Source organism: Channa argus, chromosome 13 (assembly GCF_033026475.1).
Source record: "Channa argus isolate prfri chromosome 13, Channa argus male v1.0, whole genome shotgun sequence".
Taxonomy (NCBI): Eukaryota; Metazoa; Chordata; class Actinopteri; order Anabantiformes; family Channidae; genus Channa; species Channa argus.
In genome coordinates, this window is record NC_090209.1 from 11,685,500 (window position 1) to 11,703,662 (window position 18,163).

The 18,163-nt window shown below is 39.0% G+C and overlaps 1 protein-coding gene across 10 annotated transcripts in view; it reads left to right on the plus strand.

The window, feature by feature from the left end:
- LOC137139180 (cyclin-dependent kinase 17-like) overlaps positions 1-18,163 on the plus strand; it is a 38,706-nt gene that overhangs the window by 12,806 nt on the left and 7,737 nt on the right. For 6 of the 10 annotated variants that reach the window (XM_067526073.1, XM_067526075.1, XM_067526079.1 and 3 more), the window contains 7 exons: positions 5,921-6,054; positions 12,372-12,497; positions 16,664-16,720; positions 16,828-16,942; positions 17,133-17,227; positions 17,354-17,416; positions 17,637-17,760. In XM_067526073.1, coding sequence (XP_067382174.1) covers positions 5,921-6,054; positions 12,372-12,497; positions 16,664-16,720; positions 16,828-16,942; positions 17,133-17,227; positions 17,354-17,416; positions 17,637-17,760 — 714 coding nt within the window. Of the gene's footprint in view, positions 1-2,011; positions 2,947-3,536; positions 4,859-5,920; positions 6,055-12,371; positions 12,498-16,663; positions 16,721-16,827; positions 16,943-17,132; positions 17,228-17,353; positions 17,417-17,636; positions 17,761-18,163 lie in introns of those variants that run through there. The other 4 variants (XM_067526078.1, XM_067526081.1, XM_067526077.1 and 1 more) reach the window with 4 other exon arrangements.

Consider the following 18,163-nt stretch of genomic DNA (forward strand, 5'->3'; position numbering starts at 1 on the left):
GCACTCTGGTCCCAGTAATTGAATAAGATTCCTTAGATGCAGATAAAAGGTTTAGAGGTAATTACTGCAGTCTACATTCTCCGTCCCTCTATCATCATGAGCACATTTCTATGTGTGTGCATTTCTCTGGGGATGTTATATGCACTTGGATTTTTATTGTCTCAGAAGTCCGGAGACAGATAATGGTATTAATGGTAAAACTGTATGGAAAGTGTATGTAAACTGTGTATCTCAAATCTAGCTGAGCCAATTTGGCAATAAATATGTTTAAAACAAGCTATCAAAAAAAGTGACAGTGAATGAAACACTGACAAGAGTGAAAAGCTCTGCGGAGGTAGCAGCAGAGAGAAAATCTTTGATGTATACAGTTTCACTTGTGAATATAAAGAGACCGGGTGACAGGGAGACAGTGATGGGTGGAGGGTAGAGAGACAAGCTGTTGTCCTTGACGTTTCAAACAGCCAGAAGCTCAAGTATATAGCACTCTACATCAATATATGTCTATCAATGCACTGTAAATAGCCAATACTCCTTACTTGAATCTAAATTAAAGTATAGTTAAGACCTAAAGAAAACACAAGGAATTAAGCACTGCTTTTAGTTCTCCCAAATATTTATTTTAAGATACTTCTCAAACCCAGCTAGATTAAAAAAACTTTTAGGATGTGTTAAGTATACAGTAAGCCAATTATCTCAAAGTATTTGTTTAAGTCCATTAAGCCATTATAATTTGGTTTCTGCTAAGTATGGCTGTGTGTTCGTGTAAGCAGGCTTATAATTAAGTACATCGTTATTGACTTGTAGGGTGTGTGAGCCTTTCTGCATATGTGTTTTATTAGTTACAAGGCAACCTGATTATTGGCATGAAGGGAGAGGTGAGTTTTTATCTCACAGTAGTCAACACATGTGAACCATTTTTAAAGTGTTAATCCTCAAGAATGTTGTGTGTAAAAATGCCATTTTATCTTTTATCATTTTATGAGAATTTTCTTCTTTATGTGTGTGCTTTAGTAAACATGAAGTAGAGAGTGATATTAAATTGTCAGTTTGGAAGAGACTGGTGTGTCAATAGAAAATGCATTCATTATACAGAAGGACCACCATTACTTATGTTATTTCTGAGCCATAAATTATAAGCAATAACTAAGTAGACTAGATAAAACTATAACTAGATCACCACAGCACTGTTTGCTGTGTGATGCTTTATAATTTGAATGATTCCCCGGTCTTATGTTGTAACAGTAATTAGATAACATTAATGTCAGAGAACATGGAACCTTTAGCCATAGATGTTACACTGTGCAAAAATAAGCTCTTGTTAATTATAGTGGTGCCCTCTGCAGTGAATGCTGTGCAAAAACAAAACAGTGTTTTCAAGTCTAACAAAACTTTACATTAAACCTTTCATTATCCTGCTGATTTGTTGCTTTTTTGTAATTTTTATTAAAAAAAAATCAACAAGCATTGTACATAGCCTCTATGTGCTACAGGTATGTGAAACAGAGACATTTATAGTAACTGTTTGTGCATTGGCACAAGGGAGAGTGGGTGTAGTGGTGGTGTGTGCAATGAAGTGCCTGTACTTTTGGGTCTGTGGGAGGAATGAGAGATGAACGTGGAGAGAATGTATGAAAGATGGGAGCTAGGATACCAGAGGCATCACTGTAAAGCTACAGGGTTTCACTTTCTGTGCTAAGGATGTGAAAGAATGAGAAGGCAGTGGAGGGAAGAAGCATGAGTGAGAGAAGGGGTAAGGGATAAAGCAGTATTGACATAATGCAGAGACTGATCAGGCAGAAAATGTTGTCATTGACTACTGAACAAAAAGAGAGAAAGTATGCACTGTATATTCAACGCAATTTCTGGATCCAGACAGAGATAGGAAAAGTGAGGGAGGGAGGGAGAGAAAGAGAGATTGGTATCACATGAGAAGGAGGAGAGTGATAGCAAGGTGAGGGGAGGGAGCAGGAGGACTAACAACACTGAAAGCACTGATAGGAGCGCCAGAGGCAAGGAGGAACCAATCGAGAGAAGGGAGTGGAGAGAGGGAGACCAGCACAACATCCTGAATAGAGTGCTGAATAACAGTGGAAGAACAGGGAGGACAAAGGGAGGGGATCTGACAGAGAGGGAGAAAAACATCAGGAAATCAGCTGAAAACACGGGGAAGACCATGAAAGAAGAAGCTGTAAGTCAAGGAGGTCAGATAGAACGCCAGACAGATAAAAGTGTTTTTCTCTCTGAAAGGAGCTGCGAGTGGGGGGGCTCTTCAACATAAATTATATCGCTGGAGATGGACCACCTGTTATTTTGAATGATGGGGCGTAACAGTTTTCAGCTTGTGTGAACATCTCTGCAGCATTTTGCTTACCTGCACAATGTTTGACCTTCCTTAGTCAGCAAGCAGAGTGTGACTGCAGCGAGAAAAAGAGCGAGAAAGAGAAGGAAGGAGAGAGGGAGTGTCTTCAGTAAAACACAGAGAAGTGGAGTATCTGCCAGGGGAGTTGTTAGTACCCGTGCAATCTGTCTTGTCCTCCCAAAATAAGACCTGTTCTCTATTTGACTGGGATCTCCTGGACGTTTTAGATGCAGCCTGATAATTATATTTGAATCCCACCCAGAATAGTTGACTGGGGAAGGACACTAAACTGAAGTAAGTCTTGCCTCCTTAAAAAACCATGGATAATTTTTATCTCTTTTAAAAAAGCATTTTTGAATAACTTGAACAAACTTAACTGTAGTGTTTTGAATCCTCTGGAATGATGGATACGTCAGACAACACCCAAGGGTGCTCTGCTCATCCTCAAAGAGTGGGAGAGTCAAGGATGGGGGAGGCTAGAATGGGAGAGGGGATGAGAATTGGGGAGAGAGACACCCCACTGAGGCTGTCACCTTTCCGTATGCTTCGAGTGCTGGACTCATGTCGTCCTCCCGGAAACCGCATTGGTGAGTCTCATCAACAATCAATATGAGTCCATTAGATGTAATTTACTTTAGATACTGTAATGAATTCATTACAATACTTGTATTGCATTAGCAAGTGTAATATGCCTGTATATGTAGATTACTTCCAGGGGCTTTGGAATTAAGATCAAGCCTGTGTCCTGAGGTTTACTAGATACAACAGCTGAAATTTATGCTAAGTAGCTTTCTCTCAGAATCTGCTGATCCTGCAATTTAAAAATCTTATTTTTAATTTATTATTTCTTAAGTGTTTGAAGATTAGAGATGCAGTGGATTGGCCCAAGGCATTGTGTGGGGGTATCTTTAGGGATCCATGAATTGCGTTGACAAGTAATGAGTCCTTCAAGCTTCTCTTTTGAATTTTTTATTGAGTTGCTTGTCAGCACAAAACCTACGGGTTTCTCTTTTCCTCTTGCTCATGCCAAATTCAAAGAGTGTAGTGTCCTTAGCTTGAGAACAGTTCCTGGCCCAAGAGCAAAACATTAAAGCAAAAGTCATTTAGACCTTGTAATAGTGGTGGGTAATGCATTACATGTGGACAGTGACTAGTAAGTTTATTTAAAAAAAAAAAAGAACCCACAACTTGCGCTACCCTTTTATTGGCTCTTGAAGCAAATCTTACTTCCTTTCCAATAATTTTCTAAAGCACTGCTAAAATTTACCAGCAATGGATTTCCAGCACGCTGTCAGGTGCCCAAAAGTAACAGAGAGAGGTCTGTATGATGTAGGGGGGGGGAATCTTTAATATTAAAACAGAGCAAGAAGAATGACAAACAACAGGGACTAGACTAACTGACAGCAATACAGAAACACAACTCACTACATGAACCAATAAACTAAGTTACCTTATTACATGGAACATCAAAAGGAATAAACTAGAAATAACTTCAAAGAGGGTGAACGTAGACGCGTACCTTAAGAGACATTTAGTGATTACGAGGGAAACATAAACCAAAACTTAGGTGGGCACTGCTCAAGTGGAAATAAAGTGACAATAAGCATCTAGAGTACAGACTAGAAATTGAACGCATGCTTTAACAAAGCAGGTGGGGAAGCGAAACAAAACAACAATCCGTGTGATATTTAACTAACTACGAAGACAGTGTGACAGAGCTACAAATAAGAACGACAAAACAGTAATTAAACCTCAGAACAAGAACTCAATAACAGAAGTCCACAGGAACAAGAATCAGGGATTCAAAAAAAAAAACCCTGCGATGGGTAAACTCAAAAACAGCATGTGGCATCATCAACAATGATCCAACCAGGAACATGTGGAGAGCTGGGTTTAAAAAGGCAGGGGAACAGGTGAAAACAATTGTGACTGATGATGAGTGGTAAAGCAGTAGAAATAAACTACGGACAGGAAGTGGAGAAAAAGGGGAACAAAATAAAAGTTCAGGGCAGGAAGTGAATGTGAGTGTCAGCTCATGACACACGCTGTACATGCAGAGTAGGGTGAGTTAAAGAAAGTCCTAAAAGTGCCCTCATACACTCACTCTAACAGATGTGATAGCAGCGAGTCAGCAAGCCCTAACTAGGCCAGCCAGGCCCCACACAGGGAAACAACGTCCGCTCATAACATTTACTGTGTGCTCTTACTCTGCTATGGAACTGGAGCAGAAAGAACCTGCGGGAAACTGGAAAACTATGTCCTGTCCTGTTTGATTAGCAAGTGTGTGAATGGAATCGTGTGTTGGAGAAGTTGGTTTATGAGACAAATGCACAACCTGTATGTGCTAGCATTTTTTCAGGGCCCAGGTGATGGACTTCCAGGTCAGACCATACATCCTGATTTGCTTGATTGTCTATACAAACATACAAGAGCACAACCTCTCAGAAGGGACGCAGACCAGTGACATGATAGTAATAGTGGATACTGTGGTCTGTGGACGTAAGTGCATCTGCCTGTATGCAGATATCCCGCATCAGTTTCTCCTCCGTCTGGTGTCAGTTCCCTTGAGTGTAATGTTTCACCATCAGGATTGTGAGAGTTGCTTTCTGAAGCACCTATGTACTGCTTAGTTTTCCTCCCAGGTTATTTTGTATTTGTACTCAAAGTTTCTTGAGTTGGGCTGTGAGGCCACATGCAGTTCATCAGACTGTAAATATTTAAATGCCTACATTACAGTTTAGAGATTTAAAGTATATACATAGTATTATAATAGGCATAATTGGTATTTAGGTGGGACATTACCTAGATCTAGGCTGACATACTGTACATTTGTGACATATTATTTTCAGTCAGTGCAATATATGAAATTTTCAAAGAAATGCTTATATGAAAAATCCTTATTGCACAATGTTATAAAAAGTCTGTTCTTGAGACACACATGACCTAGAATCAGCCTTAGGTGGTGTTGGCTTACTGTGCAGATCACGGACAGCTCACTCCATGGATGTCAGACGGTGCACTATAGTACTTCTGTCAAGTTCTTCCACCAAATTTAAGCAAACATAAACACATTCGTTATTTGCTGTAAATGACTTGAGTGTACAGCACATGAGTGCTATCAGGCATGATAAACAAAGAGAGACCCTTCCCCCCACATTTACAGTCACACATTAATGACTCATTAATCAGATGGATTCTAAGATTGGTCCGAGGTATGGAGGGTGGCAAGCAGAGACAAGAAATCTTCCACTGCATGCAGGGTAATATCGATCTTTAACCTCCTCATCTTACCAATGGCCTTTTTAAAACACTCGGCTAACCCCTCTAACTGCTTGACCGTACGATCCACGACTTAGGCCTGCTATGACATTCACAGAGGGGCCAATGAAACCCAAGAAAGACAAAGGGTTGTGTCCTCTAATGGGCCCAAAGAGGGCTATTTCCAAAATCAGTCTAAAATACCCAAGTTTAACATAATTAATAGAATACATTTTAAAGATCACGCAGAAATATCATCACAGTTGATGATAGTAAAAGTCTGTACCTGCCTGTGTTTTATAGGTATTGTCCATGAAAATGTGAAAATGGGTTCAGATGGGGAGAGTGACCAAGCATCTGGGACATCTTCTGATGAGGTACAAAGTCCGGTCAGGGTTCGTATGAGGAACAATCACCATCGCCGCATCTCTAATGAGGTAAGGAAACCCAGGGCACAGCTACAGTACTACACACACACACACACACACACACACACACACACACACACACACACACACAGGAGCCTGCGTGCCCAGACTGCTTCTAGTTCATTTTGTTATAAGGACTTTGATGATAGGTCTCCATTTAGCCATGCATCCTTTTTGGTGGAGCTCAAATGTTATGCAAGACACATTTTGCAGAGAGGCCCATACTCTGGGTTGGTGTCGCCAATTTTCTCTTCAGCTGGCTGTTGTGTGGAGAGATACGATCCAATACAGTGCAACACCAGGGAGCTGCGCCTAGTTCACAGAATTTTGGGTTACAATACATATCCAACTTCAACAAAGCAAAAGGGTGGAGGGACCTGTGCCGTCGATAGCTACTTAAGTTCACACTTTTGCGAGAGATATTTAAAATTGCATAATTTTCCTCAGTAAAAAAAAATTTAATTAATTTTTTAGCCATGTTTTAGGTCGTTTATGTAATTTCCACTGTATACCTGGTTTGACATCAAACATACTCCAGTCATACATCTAAACAAGGAAACAGAGGACACAGTATTAGCCTCAAGAATCTACTAATGTCACTCTAAAAGGACTCAAATGTAAAACCACAACCCAAGCAGGATGCAAGTTGTAATGGCACTATGGAAGTAATACATATTCAGAGCAGGTGGCAGGCAAGATGGCTGACAACAACTCAGGAAAATACTACCAGGTATGTAAACTGTGTTCAGCCCACAGCAGGCAAAGTAACACTAAGTTAAATACTTACAGTATCTTCACAGGTAGCAGATTAAAGTTCAGGCAAACAGCAGCATATCAGATAAGATAGCACACTATACATGGTCAAAGTTCATGTCTTGGAGAAAAACAAAACAGGCAGGGCAGAAACAACAAGGCAATACCGGAAGTGGGTAAAAGATAAGAATTAAGCAAGCGAAAAAAATGCCAAAAGCTCCCAAGTGTAAAATTCAAAATTTCATGAAAGGATGTCAGGCAAACAGGGCTGGTAACGTATAATAAAAGTGAGACAACACTAGTGTAAAAAGGTAACTGACAAAACATGTTCTACAACAATATGGCAAGTGGGTCTGGCTGGTTTTTAGGTTGAGATCGGAATCTCTGATTCCCAAGGAGGAGCTGCAGGTGAGTGAATGAGGTGGGGTGGGCCAGGTGATAGCAGTGGTGGGAGTAAAAATGAAGTTAGAGGAGCTGAGTGGGTGAGGCATGCTAAGATGAGGACAATCTGACTTGGCAGGGGGACAGATACAGGCAAGAAACAGCAAAACTGTGATAATTAGGGAATAACATTTAGTAGAGATCAGCACATCATTAAAAATAGTGTACGTTAATACACTATATACTGTAGTGGGGAACTGAATATGGTATTTTATTAGTATACAATTTTGGATTTGTGTGGACCTGTGCTTTACCTGGCCATGGATCTCTCGGCTTTACCTGCTTTGCATTTGCCATTATTTTGCCATATCCCTAAGTATGCAGTCATGTTTCAGTCAGACTGTACATGCGCGTGTGTGTGTGTGTCTGAAGGAGTTGAAGAGTGATGAGTGCAGCAGTATTACGGGAAGTGCCTCTGGACACACAGGCTGCTGCCTCTGACTGAACTGTGGAAGGGACTAATTTAGACCATGTTTACCACGGGAGGGGAGGTGGGGGTTGGAGAGAGGAAAATGCTCGAGTGAGAGAGTCATTATTGAAGTGGAAATAATTATTGGTATGACAATGATAAGGGACAAACACAGAAAAAGGAGCTCAGCAGATAGACAAGCAGACAAAATGACAGTGAAGTAAACAAATAAATAATGTTTCCTCTCATTCACTTCCCTCTGTTCATCCCTTCCCCCATCTGCCTTTCTCCCCTCAGGAATCTGTCCATTCCTCTCTCCTCCACTCTCCCCCCTCCTCTTCATTTTTTCCCTCCTCTAAGCATGTGGATGGCACTCTACAACAGTGCCAGTCTCTTTCTCTCTCTCGCCATTTCTCTCTCTCTGTCAGTTTGTGTGCAGTCATGTGGCAGGTCAGAGGCGTGCATCGGTGAAAGCGAGTGTATGTGAGTGTATAGAAAGACACATTAAGGAGGACAATGAGGGAGCTACTAGAGCTGTTCTGCATTGTGAGTATGGGGATATGTGTGTGTGTGCGTGTGTGTGTGTTGTATGTAGGTATTTATTTAGTCTTTACCTCAGAATAACAGGGCATGGATGCCAGTGTTTTTGTGAACTTGAGTCCATTGTTGCCCTTTGAAAAGGAGCATGGAGAATTCACATGGGTGAAAAAAAATCGGCTGTTTTTGTCATGAGAAGTCACTGGCTTCTTTGAATGCATGATGTGTTGAAGATATATTATTTATGTGATAGCAAAATGCAGCTTTAGTGTGTTGTTCTATCTTGTGTATTTGTATTGCTTTCAGTGTGTGAAAAACTTGTTGGTCATTGTTCTTAGGATGATGACTTATATTTAAAAAGACACACATTACTCTAGCTTCCCACTAATGTTAACCTGTAAACTCACATATCATTTCACACACTCTCATTGAGGACACATTGAGGGCTGCTGACTCTGAGCCAGTCAGTGTTGCTGTGAACATATCCTAAACGAGAGCAGATAGAAGCAATGCATTGTAGAAATAGTATTGTCACAAAAATTGAATTCTAGCAAGGAACATGAAGTAAAAGTTATTCCAATTTATTGGCCCACGTATACGATGATGTTAAATTCTCCAATTTAAGTATAACTGGCGTTATCCTAAACAAAAGACCCACTTTCTTTTTACATTTTACAGTTTCTGATTGGAATTTTAATAATTTCAAAAGTATACACACCCAAATATATCAATTATAAAAATCAGAAGATAAACAGCAGAAGATAAAAATTTCAGGCATTTTTACCACATAAAATGATTTTTTTCAGATATTTTGAGTTTTTTTTTTGATATTTTGAGTTTGTAAACTTGGTGTGACCCAGTTTACGGGGAGAAATGTAATCGGATTTTATAACATACTCAAAGAGTGAGAGACGTGCATGAAACTTAGAAACAAAATATAAGCTTAGCAACATAGACTCGTATCAAATGTAAAAGGGAAATAAATATTACCCTGGTGTTATGCAGTGTTTGAATGTGAAGTAAATTCAAATTTGTAAAAGTAGGATTAGTAGTGAATTAACCATAGAAGGGCTCACTGCGGAGGGATGCAACACTAAGCCTCAATAAACACTAACCCCCGATGCTAAAAGACCAAAGACACTACAAAGTTGTTTTACACTTTAAGTGCCCACTATCGGAGTCGGTTTACCACTAAAATTATTATTAATATGACAGCCCACAGTTTGCCCTGTCGTTAAACAGTATTTCCTATGGGGTACATTTTCTGCAATTACAGAGTCCTGGGTAAACAAACCTGAGCAACAAAACTGGAAAATTTCTGTAATATTCTATTTTAAAACCCTATAAGCTACCAGATCAAAGTGTATTGCATATGATCGTTCTCCGGACAGTCACTTCGACAGTAAACATCCAATGGTGGATGATTGTTTTTTGAAAACTATCAGTGCATATAATTTTTGGACAGCAGTGCAAAGTAAATTTCTTTTGGTCTTCGATCTTTCAAGCCAAGTAAAATTAAGCAAAATATGAATAAATATATTTTTCTCTGTAATCATTGGGTAAATATGAATCATTGTTTCACAAACAGTAACTACAGGGTCTGTGGACTAAATGAAAGTGGTCACTGTTATCCCCTTCTTACAAATACATACATAATTAACTACAGGGTTTTTGGGCTGTAAATAAAAGTGGCCACTGTTGTTCTCCTTTTCCAAGTACATACAGTATAAGTAGAGTAAGTACAATATATCTTTTGCTTCTTTGAATATAACTTTTTGAAATTGTTGATTAATCAACAGATATTGATGCCTTATATAACAGTAGTTTGAAGACGTCCAATCATATTATCATATCCAATCATATCCAATCAAAAATTAAGGTGAACTGATGTCTAAGATGTTACATGACTATTACCTGGCGACTTCTTGTTCTAAGCAATAAAATATGTCTGTACAATCATCAGCAGGCCTTCTTTAGTAATTCTCTGCATGTTTATGTATAGAGTAGATGGTCTGTCCTGGTTTGACCCAGGCAACATTTCTCTCTCTCTCACTGGTCTCGTCACTTCCCAGACATGTTGACCGTTGTTAAAAGAAGACACAATGGTAAACATCACCCTCTTCCAACTTTTTAAAAACTGTGTTGCTGCCATCAAATTCAAAATGAGCTAACAAATTCCATCAAATGGTCAAATGTCTCAGTTTCAACATTTAATATGTTGTTTACGTTCTATTATGAATAAAATATGGGTTGATGAGATTTGCAAATCATTGCATTCTGTGTTTAGTTACGTTTTACAAATCTTCCCAACTTATTTGGAATTGGGGTTGTAAAACAGAAGATAGGGCTAGCACCTGAAAAGGACAACATACAAACCTAAATACAAAAAGCAGATCCAGAGTAAATGCGAACTGAAGAATCAAAACATAAATGTACATTTCTAAACTAGGGAATTACATACAAGAAAAACTAGAGACATGTCTATAGTAAGGAAGTAGGGCTGAGGAACTACAAAATAAAAGCCTAAACAGAAAAGGATGCTTGAGGAACAGACAAATGAAGATAAAGGTCGGGATCATGGCGGTTAGTGGAATGAGTGTTACAGAATATCCGTACTAAGTTATATTAGGAAATTCTTATTCTTATTCTTAACTCATCTAAAATCATTAATTTTGTCCAGTTGTGTCTTCTACCTCCCTTTGCGTTATGTATACGAAGTAGAGAGAGAGAGAGAGAGAGAGACAGAGAGAGCAGTGGTGGTAAAAGTGAGTTACACTAATGCAGAAGAATAATTCCGCCCTAACAAAGAGATGAAGCATCATTATTAAGAACAAAGCAGTGAATCTGAGAATAAAAATGATATTTTCGGAGTGTTTTCACTGGTTGTGTTATAAAGTATAAATAAACAGGGTCACACCTCGGCACGATTCTGCAGGATTGGGTGTGAATGCAGCTCTGATGTGTGTGTGTGTGCCAGACAAAGTGAGAACGATCATAAGCAGTACACTCTCATCTGTTAGCCTGTTGTTCAGTTATTTTTATCCTGTACCTTGTTATTAGAGAATAGGTGCCCTGCATTTACCTTATACTTTCTCATTAAGATTGTTTCCTAATAAGTATCAAATAAGTACCGCATAATATTAGAATAGTCACCCCTTACTTACAAAATACTTCCAGTATAATAATTTTCAAGTTCCCAGGTTGTTACCCCCTTATTTCCCACAACTCTGTATCTGTTTAACTGGTACTTACAAGTATATATTTGTTAGTACAATAAAGTGACACCAAACAGGGTAAGATGCCGGCTGTAATCTAAAGCATCATCATTCAAAGCTTTAGTGACATGCTTTACACTAACTCTATTCCTGTAAGTAGGAAGTTTTTTAGAAGGCCACTGTGTAAATCACTTTATATAATAAAGGCAAGACTATACAGATATGTAGAAAAAAAATTGAGGTTACACTAGGTTACAGTGTAGAGGAAAAACTTTTAATGGAAGAAACTTAGCAGAACCAAGCTCAGGGTGGACAGGCATCTGCCTTTACTGACTGAGGTGAGTGGCAAGTAAAGAGAGAAAATAAAAAAAGCAAGAACAAAACATTGGGCATGTTGGTGGGGCCAGTAATTACATACTGGAAACACACAGCTCCAAAGCCAGATATGACTGCAGAAAGGTACAAAGAGAGGGAGACAGAGAGAAGCACATCTACGAGAGAAAGAAGTTAATGTCATGCATTGGTGACATATAAATGCAGAGGGAAGGGGAAGGACAGAAGTCTGTGCATCAGGTTGGTCCCCCAGCAGTCTATAGCAGCATAAGTAAGTAACCAACTAAGAGCTGTTTTAAAGTCAAACTATAAGCTTGATCAAAAACGACTGTTTTAAGTCTAGTCTTATAAGTAGAGAGGCCTCCCGAATATGAACTGGGAGCTGATTCCAAACGAGCGTGGCTTGCTACATCCACTTAACTGTTAATTTTCGTTTTTTAGATTTACATACGCCTCAATAGTTCTCGTGGCAACTATTTTATTGTGAGTATCACTGACGGCTCTAACAGTACAAGTTAAACCAGCAAATTTTTCTTTGATTTCATGCTGATTGGTGGTGTCGTAAAAGCGATCAAAGTTTGATTTATTAAAGTGAAATTATTGACAGTTTTTTTCCCCCTCTTCCTCTTCTGTTTCAGGACATAAACAAACGCTTGTCTCTCCCAGCTGATATCCGGCTACCAGAGGGCTACTTGGAGAAGTTTGCCATGAACAGCCCACCTTTTGACAAACCCATGAGTCGCAGGTTAAGGCGTGCTTCGTTGGTCAGTACTAAGTGTAAATATGGGTATAATTCCATACGTGTATATGTTTAACACAAACCAGTTTTTGTCTTCTGGTATGGTCATTAGCATCTGCAAGTGTGTACTTGTGAGTACAGCTGGGCATGTGCTGCTCTCTCGATGCTGGTTTGTTCTGAAACAAAAATAATGACAAAGTTTTTGTGCCCGTGTGCACTACTAAACTTGTTGACTCAGGCCATTATATTTCCTGACACACGCTGCCAAGAGACCAGCGTAGATGTTTTAAATACACATTGAGTTGTGCTATATAGCTTAAATGGATCCAAGCCAAAACAATTATGGGTATAAAATAAGGGGTCGGTAAGAAAGGAGGGGTTTGCTACTGAATGAATACAGAGGGGGGTGATGGGTGGAAATAGCCACATATTCATGTGTCTGCAGCACTTCCCTTGACACCCCTTTATAATACTGCTGAGTACCCATGCTCCTTCTCTTAGTTTTTATTTTGATCACAATCCACACTACTTGTTTTTTTCTGCCAGCATTTAGATTTTTAAGTTTACCTTAATACATGACTGTAAAAAGCACTAGTGCATCGCCTTTCTTTCATGTGTTTTTTTTTTTAACTCTAATTCAAACTGCTTTACTGATATCATTCACATTAAAAACAATTACTGACAGCCTGTATATCTATGTCGAAAGCATAAAGAGTTTGCCTTCCATTAACCATATTTTCTGTAATTATTGAACAGGGCCACAGCCTTTCCTTCAGCTCTCTGCTTGAAATGATTTAATGATGCAGCATTTCTGCAGGAGTCTTACAGAGATGAAAGGAAGGAATCTTTGAAGAAAGGTTTGCAGAAAGAAAAGAGCTTTAAGGTGGATCAGTTGGGCTATTTGTGTCTTTTCACTGTAAATGACTAGCAGACATTTTCCAACCTGCAATGGTCTGTCCATTTGTGTGTGGCTGTGTATCTTGAGGGTTAGTGTACGTGATGTAATAGCTCAATCAATAATTTAGCAGCAGTGTCAGACTCATCTGCTGCAACTTCCCTCCTGACTAGGATTACACACCAGGACACCTTGAATTTAACCAAAGAGCAAAAAAGAAAGAAAGAAATGCACACAAGGATGGCAAGAAAAAAGCTAAATAAACAAATGATAGGATACCATGATTTCAAAAAATGACATTGGAAACAAAACAACATAGTGTGAGAAAAAGAGCTGCTGAGATGACAGTTAAATGGTGTTTGTACAGGAGTTCACAGTATATAAAGATGGCTTCAGCACAGCTAGATTCTTTATTAGAGAAATCAAAATTGTTTAATTTAGTGTGGAGCATCTGAGCAGAACTATTGGCCCATGCACTGCACTGTTTACGTACAATGTTTGGTAACGGGTTTGACTACAGCCTGCGACTTACAGAGTAAGTACAGTTAACTTATAGTGGACTTATTGGTAACAATGGTGTAACTCCACAAGAGGTAAGAGGCTCCACTTTAAATTACCGGCCTCATTTGTTGTACTTAGTAAGAGGCTCTTACCCTCTTATTTGTAGTTACACAGTAACACTGTCTGCGTAGAAAGCAACTTTGTACAAAAGTCTCCCCAAATGTGAGTTTAATAAGTGGGCTTCCTCAGTCACCTTAGTGAATGTAAACTTAAAGATCCACAAGTCAAAATATTGCTATAATGACTTTCTTGCATGCCCGTCCTTCCTTAGCGCTACATATAACACACGTCAGGTGTCTCATGACAGATACTCACATTTGAAACCATGTATTTTGATTGCTTCCAGTGTAATGTAAGTGAAGTTGGTTGGCATCAGCTTTCTCTCATGGCTAATAAATTATTCACAGCAGTCCAATGAGATTCAGTGTTCCATGGTGCTGAAGAAAGAGATGCCATTTTATCACAAACCACAACACTTAAATTGTTATGCAACGCTCGCTTTTTTCGGACCTATTTAACACCACAGTAACACAGTATTAAACTTTATAAAACTGAACGTAGACTTAGGAAAAGCAGCAGTCTGTTTGTTATCTCCCCTTGGTTTTCTTCTGTTTGGTTTCTTCCAGTAGAGCATTATAAAAAAAAAACACTTTATGCTACTGTTTAATTATATATATAAACAACTCAACTCTACAGTTCATATTGGTCACAATTAATAAAAAAACAATTGATGTTTATTGGCCAATTAATTGAAGCCCTAAGGACTCGCTGTGGTATGGTAATGATAGGGCTCTTCTTTTGTCCTACCTCCCATTGGTTGGCACCTCTTTCCTTCGCAAAAGCCTGTCATTTTCTCAGTACTCCTAAACAAGCCTCTCACCGCCCTTTTTTCAAGCAGCCTCATGGCGAAACCCTAATTAAATATCAAATGTGGTCAAGGTATTGGACTTCCTCAACATAAATTTGATCTGAACTGCAGACATCTTTAAGAAGGGCTCAAACAGAACACATGTTTTGTTTGGTTTTATGTTGCTTAAATTTTGTCATTAAAACTTGGGCTGACCTAGTTCTGCTGAGTAAGCTCAGTGGAGCGTTGAGAATGAAACGAACCCGTTGCCACTGGATGCTTATGCAGCCACACACACAGAAGTTACATAGACAGAGTGCAGTTACACACTGTAAGCAAAGAAGAAGTGAAAAGCTGGGAGTTTCCTTTTTTAGGAGACACTTTAAAAATGCGAAAGAATACAGATTTGTTTTTTTTTTTTACTGGACTGATGTTAATGTGTGTGCAGACACACACATATGTGTGTGTTTTACTCATACACCCAGAGGAAACCTACATAAACACAGGGAGAACATGCAAACTCACACAGAAAGGCCCTGTCTGGTCCAGGGACTGAACTCGGCACCTTCTTGCTGTGAGGCAAGAGTGCTAAGGACTCTGTCAATCTGCTGAACATAAGCTTTGCATCTCATCACAAATATATGTACTCTGGCCTAGAAACATCACAGAGTCATCTTCCCACTCATGCTATACAGTACATGCATACCCATGCATGTATTAAGAATTCAGTTTTCTTTTTTGTAATTATAGGCATTCTAAATTACCAGCTACAAACACAGACATCAGTTATATTAGGAAATGATGCTTTTTAATTAATTATGCAAATTAAGTTTGTGCATACTCGGTTTCTAAACTTGTTATGTCCTGTTCCCTTTAAATAGATCACATGCTTCATCAGCTAACTTGGTCACTAAAGACCCTCCCCGTCATACACACATATAAATGAGCATAGCCTAGCATTTGCCTGGCATTCACATCAGCATCATAATGCAACACACCAGCACAAGATTGTGAGAGATGGGTCGGCCCGGAGAAACAAACATAGACAAAATAAGTCTGAAATCACAGATAAATAAGTGAGGAAAGCTGACAGGAAGTGGCAAAAACACTCACAAGAATGTTGATATCACAGCTTGCCATAGCTACATGCATCTATAATTCATGGCCTGGAAACCCAGGAGCCACATTCATTATGCAGCTTTATTAGCAGAATTCAGGATTAATTCTAAATTCACTATGCAGACGCAGTAACATATGCCTGCTGGATATGAATAGAAATTGTTAATAAATAAATATGCCCATGAAATTGTCTGGATTGGAAAAAATCATGCGATGTGGACTGGTAGCTCAGTGGGTAGAATGTCAGGCTGGGATGCTGAAGTCTCCAGGTTCAGATCCCAGCCCATGCACCAAGGTGTGTCCTTGAGAAAGACACTCCCCAGGCACTGCCTGTGATCATATTTCATTGTATGTGTACTCAATGATGACAATATTCCTTCTATTGTATTAAATTTTTGTTTTGTACTGTCATGCTCTTTGTTTTTCTGACTTCCTGTGGCCAAAAATATATGTCCGACTGACATGACATCACTTCATAGCATTAAAGAGACACAGGGAAGAGAGTCTTTTTGGCCAACAAATGTCTTTCCTACTCACAATGACGTGTGCATGTGTTTATGTATAATATGTAATGCAATATACAGTGTGTAGTGTAGTATAACTTAGACCAGGATCAAATTTAAGATAAAATATAAAACGAACACTCACAGAAGGATGGTGCAATGCCTTGGCTTGGCCTGCAGTCAGGTACAGGGGTATTGGCTCAGTGATAGTGCTCATTTATAACGCTCATAACTTCCTTAACTTTTTTCTTTCCTTTTTCTTCTAGTCTGAAATTGGCTTTGGGAAACTTGAGACCTACATCAAACTGGACAAACTAGGGGAGGTGAGATCAATGAAGTAAAGTGGTTAAAGTGACACTCAGCACATGCTAAATCAATATACAGTTTGCTTTAATTCACAGATGCATGCACATGCCTTCTATATCTGCAGGGAACCTATGCTACAGTGTTTAAGGGGCGAAGCAAGTTAACAGACAACTTGGTAGCTTTGAAAGAAATACGACTGGAGCATGAAGAGGGCGCGCCCTGCACAGCTATCCGAGAAGGTATAAGGCTGTTAACAAATTTACATCATGTGAATTGAAAGCAAACGTCTCGCACCCCACAAAAAAAATTAATTGCCAAGATGCTTTTTGGGTTTTCTGTTTGGAATTACAGTCGCTGTCAATCTGTAGTACCTTTTAGCTTCATGATCTGTTTTATTGTTCTCACACACAATGTGTCGTCTTCTTCTAGTGTCTCTACTGAAAGACTTGAAGCACGCCAATATTGTCACTCTTCATGATATTATACACACTGACAAGTGCCTGACACTCGTGTTTGAGTACCTGGTAAGTGTCTGTATTATACATTGTGTGTGTAAAATATTATGTAGTATGTCGTACTAATGTACTTGCGTCTTTGTTTTTCCTTATTTTTCCTTCTTCCTGCTTTTGTTTCTTTGTTTCTTTATGTAGGAAAAAGACCTGAAGCAATATATGGATGACTGTGGAAGCATTATGAGTGTTTACAATGTCAAGGTATTTCAGAGAAATACTGTATTGTACTCATTACCAGTAATGACAGATTGCTGTTGGCTTCTTGGTCTGACATTGTATTTTTCCTTTGCTTACCTTGTTGAAGCAAAGCTGTAACGGTGCTGTTAACAGTAAATGACTTGAATATTTATTAGTTTTTTAATGTCCTCATTTAATGTTAAGTATTTAACAATAAGTAATTTGAATATTGTCTCCTCTACAGATCTTTCTTTTCCAGCTGCTGCGAGGTCTAGCTTACTGCCATAAAAGGAAGGTCCTCCATAGAGACCTTAAACCACAGAACCTGCTTATCAATGAAAAAGGAGAGCTCAAACTGGCAGACTTTGGTACAGCAACACTATAAAATTACTAACTAACATACACTACAGTAGTCATATTGATATATTGAGTCACAGAACTCTTCAGGGGATTTTGACATGGACAATTTGGACATCTGCTTGATTTTTGTTTTCAAAGCAAATTTCAAATCTGCTTAAAGCCAGACTAAAAATGAGCGTAAAAGCCTCGCTAGCGACCCCTGGAGGCTGTACTCCTCCTTAGCCTCAACTGGACTAGTGACTAACCACCCAACACTGCCCTCCTTAGGTGAAAATGAAGCATGGCAGTCGGTTAGACATTTTTCTAGAGTTTGTGTTGGACATCTTTGCAAATCCCGAGTTCATTCTACAGTATATTTGTCAGATTTAAACAGCAATCTGGAGTAAAAATTTACGTGAATGTCTAAATCTA